General features: G+C 39.2%; 1 protein-coding gene across 7 annotated transcripts in view; it reads right to left on the bottom strand.

The window, feature by feature from the left end:
• Positions 1-12377, bottom strand: part of OSBPL9 (oxysterol binding protein like 9) — a 56762-nt gene that overhangs the window by 23847 nt on the left and 20538 nt on the right. For 5 of the 7 annotated variants that reach the window (XM_056497532.1, XM_056497533.1, XM_056497537.1 and 2 more), the window contains exon 4: positions 8072-8148. In XM_056497532.1, the coding sequence (XP_056353507.1) occupies positions 8072-8148 (77 nt within the window). Of the gene's footprint in view, positions 1-4416; positions 4498-6589; positions 6679-8071; positions 8149-12377 lie in introns of those variants that run through there. The other 2 variants (XM_056497538.1, XM_056497541.1) reach the window with 2 other exon arrangements.

Below are 12377 nucleotides of genomic sequence, written 5' to 3'. Positions count from 1 at the left end.
TTCTCACACTTCAGACAGTATTGCTCAACTCACAGCACCCTCGCTAAGAACTGCTAAATCTTTTCTTAAATACTTTTGACCTGGAAAGTTCAAAATTATTAGTCCTGGTTGCCCTAGTTCCTTTACAATTATAATGATTTGCATCCTTGTCCTTGTATCTGAATTATGATATTTTGTTGCACATACACCACCAAAGACAATGTATCAGTGTGATGAGAATGATTAATTTTATATTTTCTTGCTTGGAAATTTGTTTCTCCTAATAATACAACACTCAGAGCACACTTCTGTATATAACAAAATCTCTACGTTTAAACAGATAAACCATTGATTTAAAAACACAAACAAATTCCCACTGGCATACCACATCTTTATTTAGAGGAAAGAAAAGAGGATTCTTGATTACTTCAGCCTTCGTGCACATATGCTATGTAAACACATCCAAGGTTTATTTATATAATACCTTTAATGCAAATGGAACTGTGAAACAAATGCTGAAGGACACTCAGCTGGAAAAAACTGTACACTGTAAGATGAACATACTTAGGAAGAAAAACACATGAAGGATAAGAAAGCAACCATCAGTTAGAACATAATCCCGAGAAGACCACAGCATGACAGCTTTGCTACCAGCCTCAATATTTTCACCTGTATTCACACTGATTTCAAACAGGACAACTTCAAACTCTTATGAAACCATTAACTCCTGTTTGACTGCTGAGGATCTCAAGAGTCTGGGCGTGTAAAGATCAACCAGTGAGGAAAAACATTTCACATGGAGGAAGATGGGCAAACTGTCTTTCTAAAATTCCACATTACTGCGATTTTTTTTTTTTGCACTGTTTGCTCTGTCAGAACAGACAATTTCTCCTATTTTTGTATGATATTGGGCCATCACATTAAGAGTTTTATTGATGGCTCTTTAGAAGTGTGAGTACTTTTATGCAGTAGTGGAATGACTTGTACAGTATCACACACAGCCTAAAACATAAACCCATCTACTGACTGTAGAAAATATTATTCTTTACTCATTTGCTACAGACAGTCATGCAGATCTTGACAACAGCTCCACACAGATGGGTTTGTAATCAAAAGAGATACTTCACCTGTATTAGACAGTCAACACCAGTCAAATTTATAAATAGTATTGTGAAGCAAGGAGGATGGAGGAGAAGATGAGGGGGAAAAAACCATTTTGACTATGACAAAAAATAAATACAAAAAGCACTGGCTGTAAAAAGTTATCAAAAAAACTAATAGGCAGAAGGGACAGTGCTCTCAACTGAGCAACTTTTGATACTCCCTCAAACTAGTTTAAATTACTGAAACTACATCTGAAATCATGTGAAATTAGTATTCAACTTCCTTGTTGCAAATGGAATTCTCCGTACCACTAGCAGCCAATCTCATCAGTTCAGCAAATGGTCCTGCAAGCTCAGTTAAAAATTCTGGAGATCAGGTTTCATATTCCAAACCACGTGAACTATACAAAAAATTTGTGCTGAAGTTACTACATACAGAAATATAGTTTACAGTGCATGTTATCTGCATGCTGCATCAATATGCTGATTTTTAATTCAGTCCTCACTCTGTGACTACTAATATATAACTATCTGGTATTTTTAGTGGTGCCTTAAAGATAAAATGCCATTCTTGAATTTCAGGCTCTTAGAACTAAGGGAAAAGCTGATCAAAACATTCAGTGTTACAACTGAGCAGACACCCACACAAAACACAGAGTGAAAATTGTAATCTCAGAAATGCTATTAGAAAATTAAAACTTCAAACAATGTAAAGAGAAATCCATAAAACCAGTAAAGTGTCAAACTGAGCATAACAGAGATGAAACATTAGAATAATTTTGCAAAGCACAGGTACTTAAAGCCGCAGCACCTCGCTAATTTGCTCTTGGGTAATTAAGATGAAATTTGATAATCTTCTCAGCAAATTTATTAGTGTATGTTATATGAGATTAGGTTAATAATTTAAGTTCTCACAGTTTTAGAACTGAAAACCAAATGATACTTAGCAAAGTTGAAAAGTTGAGCAATACCATATAAAAAACAGCCTGCATAAATAGCTAACAAAATCAATCAGTATTTCAAAGCCAGCAGTAATTTAGAAAAAGGAGATACACAAAATGCAGGTTTGCACAACAAATGCTTATTTCTTGATTTTCTGGTCACTCAAAGCCACAGTAAAGGTAAAATGGGGACTTTTTCTCTCCTTCCCTGCCATGAAGGAAATGAGGTTTCAAAAGAAACAGGTGAGTAGTCACTAGAATGGCATTTCACAGCTTGGTAAACTTGTACATTAGGAATCTGCACATCTCAACTAGCAATCAAATTTTTATGAGGAACTTGTAAAATATACTGCTCATCTATTCACAGGCTGACAAACAGGCTGCCTGCAGATATTGTAGAACCTTCACCCTTGAAGGGCAGAGTTCCAAACTCAACTGGATTTGACCTTTGACAACCTGATCTAAAGTACAAGTGTGCCTTGAAGTGAGAAGGTGCTTGGAACAGGTGATTTCCAGATGTCTTCTCCAGCTGTAGACTATTCTACTGCTATTCTAAAATAAGTATCTTCAAATTATGGAAAAGAACAGGAATCCAGACTATTTCTGAAGATCAGAAATACATTGACTTTATCTTACTGTCTGAAGCAGTGTAACTTGTTTTTCCATTGAGTAACTACATCTATTAGTAAGTATATTTTATTAACCTCAAATAAAGACTCTGTGTTCAGTAAGTTTAAAAGAATTAACAGATGAAATAGCTGCAGAAGCAAGCTTTTCAGTCTGTCCACCACCTCCCAAACCAAGAACTTTGGTGTCAAAACAAGTTGGTTGATACCTAACTGCTCCCCACAACAAAACCATACTGATAAGAACTCTAGAGAAAAAAAGAAAAAAAACATCATAGCATTCTTTCCCTGATCCTCCCTCCCTCCCACAACTCCTGTCCTCCCCTTCAGGACACAGCAAAAGTTTAAGGCCCAGACTCTCCAGGGCACATCTCAATGCCAGTGTTTACAGACATTATGGTTTTCCTAGGAAAGAATTTCCATGCTGGTCTCGAGCTGAGCAAACAATTCCCATGCTAACAGTCCTGCAAAATTATTCCCTTCATACACAATGCTTTTTTTTTTTTTTTTTTTTTTTTTTGAGGAGGTAAATAGGAGGGTAACAACAAAACATAAACTAATTAAAAATACATATTATGAGCCTTATTTTCACTACAGAACTGCTAGCACCAAGGGAGTTTCATGTTGTTTCCTTGTCCTCCAAATTAGAAGTCACACATATCTCTAATGCATTTGTATTCAAAACTTGTCCATGCTGAGAAGTAATTCAGCCTAATTTAAACCAGTTCTTTCAAACTCGGATGAGATTAAAAGATTGCATCATCCTAAGAAGGAGCATAACAGAAAAATTCAACTATATTTCTCAAATAAAAGCATTACAATAATAGCTTTCCTGGGGGAGGAAGATAGAAGAGTACAGAGTAGAATTTCTTATCTTTTTGAAGACACTTCTTCTACATTCTTCATCTAATTAGGACTCCAAATCCAACAAAAAATTCCTGTGTAAGTTAGTTTGAAGGAGTGAATACAAATGTTTTCCTTTCATCCACAATATCTCATCAGAAACATTCCCCCTGCCTACATCATGCTTGATTTTGATGAGCTGGACATTGCCTATACGGATCAGTGATAAAAAATTCAAGAAAAACAAGAAATCAACTTGTAAGCCACTAAACAAGGGCACTTTTGTGGCAAAAAAACAGCTATTTTTTTCCTCTGCTAGACTTTTATGCAATATTTGAAGCTCCAAAAGTAAGTGTTTGAAAACAAATATATGGAGTGTGGAAAGCATACAAAGCAGACCTTTCCAAACAGAATATTTCAATTCTTACAGGGAAAACAAAAGGTTCTACTTTGTAAAACACAAAATGCTTAGCAAAGACTCTGCAGCTACAGAGATACTATCAGATCTTCAAGGAGAACAGAAAGTTCAGAAGACAGAAATATTTACACACTGATATAAAACTCTGTCTTTAAAGCATAGGTTACAATTCTGAAACCTCACAAATACTAGGTATATCTTAGAGTCCCATTCCTTTACTTTTATAATCAGTGCAGATAATGCACATGTTCTAGGGTACTCAGACACTATCCTGATTATTTCATTAGCAAAGTCTGAAAAGGGCAGCATGGCTGTCAACCCTATGCCCTCCCACCAGCACTTGAAAAACACCTACACTGGATATAGTCTTAATGTAAAAGAAGCTGGTTTTAGTTTTATGCAAGAATTCTCGACTCACACTAGAAGCAACAATGAAAAGCCAGTTAATACAAGACAATATACTTTGGAGTGCAATATACTTAAGATATAAGAGAGTTTTACTCTACCTTGTGTTCTTGCTTGCAGCTTTAGGAAGGTCAGAAAAAAATCCTGGTTAATGTGATACTAAGTGAACTGCTACTATCAACATTTCATAAACACGTTCCAAAAATGAAGGGGAAACAAATCAGTTTCCCTGGTGTTTACTCTAGCCTTTACTCTGCTCTTTCTTTTGAGTCAGCATAAACATTTACCTTGTCACAAACAACTCAATGTGGAAACTAATCAGGGTTAAAAATAAACTCGGAGAGAGCAGCAGCAAAAGCAATTTTAAGTTCCAAATTCTACCCTTCTTGCCACACTGCCTCTTCCCTTTTGCTAGGAGAAGTGAGACAGGACTGCTTCCAGCAGCAGCACCAAGTCCCACATTTTGGTGAAGCCATGGTGTAAGTCAGTGTTTAAGCCATTGTTATCTACTCTTCAGAGCAGCCAGCACAGACCCACTTATTAGAATCAAGTTTTCTTACTATTTGCTACTTAGAAAGTAAACATCTTGTCTAAATTATGGAATTATCAACCTACAAAGCAATTGATTTTCACTTAATTCCTGTTACTTTTATGGTCCCATTAGAAATGGCCCACCTTCAAAATTTCAGTTCCTTTAATTCTACAGGGTCCACTTAGAGGCTGAAGCAGCTTAATGTAGATCAAATAAGGAAGTTACTGTGTTACTGTGGTCCTAAGACATGAACTATCCATTACAACTCACGAGACAATTCCAGAGCCAAATTCCACTGCCCTGAAGTACTTGAAGCACTAGGGTGCTGCCAGGGTGTACTTGACAGACAGCAAGGAAAGCAGGATTCCCTGTCTGAATGGGACTGCTGGTTGGCACGAGATGCTGCTGAGGAACTGAAGAAAATGTGACAACTTTTCTCCCCACACAAACATGAAACTTTAGCCACAATATGCCTTCACCCCATGTACACCCTTCCCCTTAGGTCCTGTGGGTATGAGGCAACTGCTGTGCTGCCACTGCAAAGCCACAGGCCTGCTAATGTCACAATAGTAACAATTTGGGGGGTAAGGGGAAAACGTTGGGGGGTTCAGAATGGCATTTTCAGTATTATCACACCATCTGTTCAATAACTTTTTCCACAGACAAAGCTAATACTAGAACTACTATGTGTATTTTTAGCAATCACATTAATACAAGTGCATACAAAAAAACCAGCATACTTCAGTTTCAAAATTCAAACAAATCAGCTTCAAGTGTATCTGAAACATTTCCTCCCTATTGTTGCTCCCTTTGGATACAACATTACTAATTGTCAGCCCCCTGGACAGTTTTGAACATTCTGTGTATTTATGACTCAGTTCCTTGACTGTAGCTCATTTTAAGGTTTGGGGGGAGGGGGGCAGAAGAAGTGTGTTTTATTTTGTGTTTCAAAAACACATCCATTATAAAGAGTGGAAGGAAGGACAACACAACAGAACATTTAGGTAAAAATAAAATCAGCAAGATTAATCAGACTAGAGAACACAAAGACAGCACTTCACCTCTCCACCTCGCATTAACTCGTAATCCTTCCTGATTTGGTTCACACAACACACGAACCACCTGGGCTTTGGTACAGTTTCTCACAGCTCAGATGAGTTTTTGGTACAGTGAAGTCAACTCTAAGTCTGACTTTCAAACTTGAGCACAGGCATACCAGCATAGGCAGACTGAAAGCAACATGGAAAAAAAGACTCTGAAAAGATACAACATTTTGGGGAAAACCAGTTACCTAAAGGTTTTAAGTGATCGTCAACCACATGTTTAGTTAGCGACAGAAACTAAGAATCTAAGAAAATGCCTCTACAGAAAATAATCTCTGCCGCGGCACTCAGACCCCCCCATCCCGCTGAGCCAATAATCCCCCAACGAACCCGCTTGACTGTTTTGCCCGAAGGAAACGGAAAGCGAAAGAATACCAAGTGCACGAAGCGCCGTTTTATCCAAAGGCTACTGAAGCCAAGGCGTGCCTGTGTATCCGGACAGCAGCATCCCCGCGGGCACACGGACCCGGCGGCCCCCGCTGCTGCTCCGTACCCGCGGTGCCCGGGCGGGGACGGGCACCGCCAGCGCCCTCGGCCGCCAAGGGCAGGGGCTCGCTGCCCGCCCGGGAGGGGCCCGGCGCTGCCCCAGGGACACCCGCAGCCCCGGCCCAGCCCCCGTCCCTGCTGCCCCGTACTCACACCGGCCATCCCTCGGCGCTACGAGCGCAGCGCAGCAGGAGCGGGGCCGCCCGCCCGCCGGGCCCCGGCAGCGCCGCCTCCAGCGGGGCGGGAAGGGGCGGGATGGAAGGGAAGGGAAGGGAAGGGAAAGGGAAGGGCAGGACCCCCGGCCGCGGCCCCGCCGAGCGCGTCACGGAGCAGGCGAACGGAGATTGGAGCGGGGCCGGCCCGGCCCTGAGGAGGGAGGGAGGGAGGGAGCGGGGAAGCCCAGCAGGGCCTGGCCGGCCATGGAGGGGATGTTTCTGCCTGGATTCACCCCGCGCTCAGCCCCGCGAGCATCCCCCGAAACTTCGGCCCCTGCTCGCTCCGACCGCAAGTCCCACCCGTGAGGGTGAACGGAACGAAGACCTCACTTCCTAAGCCATGAAAGAAGGAGATTTGGCAAGGAGATGCAGTCGTGTTTCATTCTTAAATCAGTGCCTGCTCAGCAGCCTCCGTGCAAACCTTCGCAGTTCCTGAATGGGGGTGTAAGTGAACACCACTCCACAAACAAGGGCCAGAGGCTAAAAGGTTACATGACCCAAACACTGAAAAAGGTTCTTATAAATGAGTGGTGAGCACATAGCAGTGGCCCACAAAGTATTACATTCAACGGTGAATATATGTAAAAGGATGAAGGATACATGTTTCTTAGTACTCCATTCTGGTTTTTTTAATTATTCCCTCAAAATTCCCCACCTGCTTTATGATTTCTACACTGGCACCAGACACCTATATGGTACAAACCAAATCCCTTTAATGAGAGTTTGGGTTTCTCTGTAGGGCAAAAATAAATGTGCAGCAAGTCTCATAGAGATGTCCAGTTCTAGAGTATCAAGCAACTGATCTTAGATCACAGAACCACAGAATATTCAGATCTGGAAGTGACCCACAAGGATGACAGGGTCCAACTCCTGAACTAAAGCTAAGAACCATCCTAAATCCAGCCATCTGTCTTTAGAACCAGAAAACAGTTTACACAGTGATATCCAGCTTCAAACGAGCTATTTTCCATTGTTGTCATCCAGAAAGAGGTTCAATGCTGCTGTCTCATTTTAATTTCCAAGTTACTGTCATACATGCACACAAGAAGCTTGACCCAAAAAGGACTCCTAGTTTTACCAAAAATTAACAAAAATCCCCAACCAAAATCCAAATATAATATACAACAATAAATCCAGAACCTTACCATAAATACACATCATAAATAGAGTTAATGTTAACTATATATATTATAAATATGAGTTAATAAAGGAAAGACTCGTTCTGACTTTCCATCAGGGTATGACAAGAAAAATGCGACAGACTCGAACCTAAACAGATGTTTTACTGTATCCAATTGTATAGGCTATAGAACAGCCAGATTTTATACAGGATGTGTTGGATATTAGCAGCCATGCCACTGTACTTCAATGCTTTAAAAAAAAAAAAGTAAAACAAGTGAAAACTGAAAGTGAAACTTGCCTGAAGTTGGAGGGTATGGCGGAGGATGGTGTCCTCTAAAGCGTGGATCCACTTCTCCCTCTCATCTGCATCTCGAGCTGAAAAAGTATTCAGAAGATACTGTCAAATTACATGCTGTCTTATTTACTAAAAGGCATAGGCAAACAGATCTGATGTTCACATTAAATATGGAAATTAACCATACTGTCTTTGTTAATCACCAAGCACATAATTCCAGTTGTCTTAATACCCTGTTTCTTCTTCTGTGGTTACAGCTCTGTCCTTTGTCCAGCTTTAGGGGAACACATCCAAAGAGTTTGTACAAACATTCCTCACTTAATTCATTAAGTAATTTAAAAATTTTTTTATTTACAAGAAAATAACCTGTAATAAATTACCCAGTAACTCTACTTCAATGTGGACATAATAACTTTCAGGTATGGATTCATAATACAGGACAAGCCCCACTAACAGGACACTGGTGTGAATAATGAAGCACAAAGAATAATCTTAAATACACAACAAACATTAAATTGAAGAAAATCCTACTCTAAAACTGCTTTCTTTCCCCCCTATCCCCAGTACAGACATGCCATCTTTACTTCACTAGTCTGAAAGAGTTCCTTGCTGTGCTCCAGGAATGCTTAAAAACAAAGGAGCAGAGCCAGTGGACTCCAGGTAAAGAAAAAAGGGAAAATTCCAGAGGCATTAAACAGACTCTAAACAAACTGGCCTGTAAACGGATTGAGAATAGTTATTAACAATTGTTTCTAGTTCCCCATTCAAATGGAAGATATTAAAAGAAACAGGAAGCCTGCTAAAAGCAAGGAAAGCTTAAGTGAGCTAGCACCTATTCTGAATCAGTGAACTGAGATTTCTATCTCACTTATTTTTAAGGAGTTCAGAGGAAATATCCTTAGGTTATACTGAAATGTACTCTCCAGCTCAAAATGCTTTGTTTAAATGTTCCCTTCCTCATCTTTTTGTTTCCATTGCTTTTACTTTTTGGAATTCTGCAGCTTAAACCTATCATTACTTAAAAATGCCCCAAGTCTTCTGAATATGTAGATTTTTTTAAACTCCCCAAAGATAACCCTACCAATTTAAAGACAGGCATACTACACTGTTTACTTCAGCATACATACACTAATTATGCCAAGTTAACAAAACCATCAGGAAAGAATTGACAATGTATGTGTTAGTGAGAGATAATTAAGAATGTCTTTTTAATATATAAATTTGCCTGGAGCCTAACTGATGAGGTGGTCTCAGAAAATAGTGGGGCAAAACTTCCACTACACACAAGGTAAAAGATTGAAATCTATCTATTTTTTCCCTGAAAATACACATTTTTCCAATCTACTACAAGACAATCCTTATTCGCTGTTCTTTTAAAGTAATAGAGTATGAGAAATTGCCACAAAATGGTATTTTGGCCACAATACCATTAACCTGAACAAATTAAAACTAAACATAAGGGGAAGTGGCTACTAAAGTGCTTTCAGATGCACAGAGAAAGCCACACAGAAAGAAGAAGAAGTTCAAGTAATCAAATGTTACTCAGAAGAGCAGGTGACTTTCCTGCAGAAAATGCAGCAAATATTAAAAAGCTGGATATGACATTTTGATACTCTCAATAGCTCATTAGAAAGAACTAATTCACAGGACTCTTCTTACTGGTGATCCATATTTTAATTGAGAAGCTGAAGCAGACACTGAGGACAAGTTTATAATGCAGTGAGAGCAGACAGGATGGAGGAACAGAGGCTCTGTAAACCCTGTCCAGTGACTGCATTACACTAAATGATTTTGCAACATGCAAATCACAGTTTTTCTTTTCACATCCTCTACACACATGCACACACAAACACTGTTCTTTTTGCATAGCAAAATGTAAATGTAATGTAATGTAAGCTATTGCATCTTAACATTAATTTCAATTACTGAACTAGTCAACTAGAATCAATTTTAATGCTTCTTAGTTTCTTTGGTTCTGCTTACCAAAACCAGGCTCCTTGGCCTAGTCCTGCTATACATATCAATCAAGTTTATTCTTCCTGTAGCAGTCACCACTAAACATATATAACTACCTGTGTCATTAATCTATCAGTGTTTGAAATGTATCAGTGCTTTAAATGTTCAAAGGTGTGTTTAAAAAAACAGTGGTTAGCATTATTTCAATGTGTATAAGGTTTCTTGGGTTTGTTTTCTGTTTTTCTGTGCTGTTTTTTTTTAACCACCATCTCCCAGTCCCAAAAAACATCTTACTGGGGAATTGAAGTACAAGTCACTGAGGGGCTATTAAGTAATTCACAGCATACAAATATCCTATGTTGAAGGGTTTTTTCCCACGATTATTTAAACTAAAAAGGAAACAATCAAGCTGCAGACCAGTGAATTAATCCTTGTATTGTAGCAGGATTCCTGTGATCTTCCATACTGCCAGCAAAAAGAGGTCACAGTATTAGTTAAACACTAATCTCAATATACAGTAGCCCATTAACAAAGGTTATCACATTCTGACTTGGATCTGAACTCCCACCAGAACAGAGAGGCCTTACAGCAGTAGGGAAGACCTAGAAATCAACCAATCCATACAGTTCCAAAATGAAACTGACTTTCCCATGCTCATTAATAAACTAAGTATTTTAAACTTCTGCTTCTCCAATAAGCTCTTTATAGCTTTCCCTACCAGGGCTCAGCAGAGGAGGAAAAAGCTGTATTTTTTCCTCATATATTAGACATTCCAATCTTCTGGCAAAGCATGATCAATCCTTAGGGAGCACACATGAATCTCATCAATCCTGCTACTTAGAGAAAGTCTCAGGCATGATAAATCCAGAAACACTGCCATGAGAAGACTGCTTACTGCATGGAAACACAGCATCAAAACCTTTTAAGCACTCTGCTCAGGATACTGGTTTAATTTCAGACCATCTATCATCAGCAGCAGATTCTCCTGGCTCTCCTCCATAGACTCTTAAGAAAACCACGGAGAAAACCAGCAGGATGCAGTTTTTAGTAAAGCAAGATGCAAGAAAAGTTATATTAAATCTAATCAAAATGGCTGCTGTGAGATTAGGTGCAAGTAAAAGCTCCCTAATGGTAGAAGCAATTTAGAACTGAACAGCTGCCAAAATATCACTGATGGAAAACAAAAAAATCAATGGGAACATTCAAAAAAGAGATTAGTCAACACACTCAGAAAGAATTTATGGGAAAAATCTACACACAATGGTCAGAGATCATTATCTACCCATCTGTAGGGAAAGCTAAATATCCAAGCTGATTTCATTTAAAGAAGGCAACTTTGGCCAAAGAAAAAGCTCTAATACCTTTGCACCTAAGAAGTTTGTGATGCACACTACTTAATATCCACTCAGTATCTGCAGATGCTTTCTTCAGCAGGTGGGGACGAGAATGCCCTGCCCATTAGTCCTGTGCCACAAGTATCCTGAAATCACTCCAACTTTTCCATTATTTGATCAGGCTCCATTTTAAAGTCAACCCCCTCCTCAATTCCTGTGTGAAAGCTACTCCAGAATTTGTTTCTGACAAAACATTTGGGATAAGGCAATTCTTATCTAGTCCAAGGAATTACACTGGTGTTGTGCTTATACAAAAATAGAGGAGTATTATCTGGTCCCTCCTGGCACAAGACTTCTAAAAAGAGAAGAAGGGCAAGAGAGATAAACAAGTTGCTTTTCTCTTGGCTGATTCTAGAGTAATAGTATTATAAAAAAACAAACAAGATACACTGAAGGACAGCTGGACTTGAGAAATACCTGACACTTAAAAACATAAAGGTAGTTCTTAGTCTGAAGGGTTAATGCCAGAGTTACCTGATCAGCTGAAATTCAAATTGTCCTAGAGCATTAACTATCCACAGAAATAGCCATGCTATGTCTGCAGTTGAGAGGACATTAACAGTGCCTGTGTTTTTCTCTTATTTTAAGTGAATTTTAGTGAATTCTAATTCAGTTTTTACTGCATTTTAACAGTGAACATTTGCACGTGAAAGAAGCTAAATCCACACAGAGCTGCATCATCACTGCTGTGTGCAAGAGATGGAATCATTAATGGCTGAAACATTGCAATTTACTGTGATTATGTCAGTTAAGCTATTTTTACTATTTTTTTTCCCCCTAGTAGAATTAGTATTTACGAGCTAGATTGTTCCCATTTGCCTAAGCCCTCACTCCTCTGTGTCTATGGTGCATCCTTTGAAAGACACCTGTATAATTTACTGTGACATCTCAGGCATATCTAAGACAAGCACCGGGTACTTAACATGATCACAGTCCTATTTATGACTAGTTCAAAGAAA

Source organism: Oenanthe melanoleuca, chromosome 8 (genome assembly GCF_029582105.1).
Source record: "Oenanthe melanoleuca isolate GR-GAL-2019-014 chromosome 8, OMel1.0, whole genome shotgun sequence".
NCBI classification, from domain to species: domain Eukaryota; kingdom Metazoa; phylum Chordata; class Aves; order Passeriformes; family Muscicapidae; genus Oenanthe; species Oenanthe melanoleuca.
Note: the sequence above shows the minus strand (reverse complement) of the source record. Positions and strands in the feature narration are given on the sequence as shown.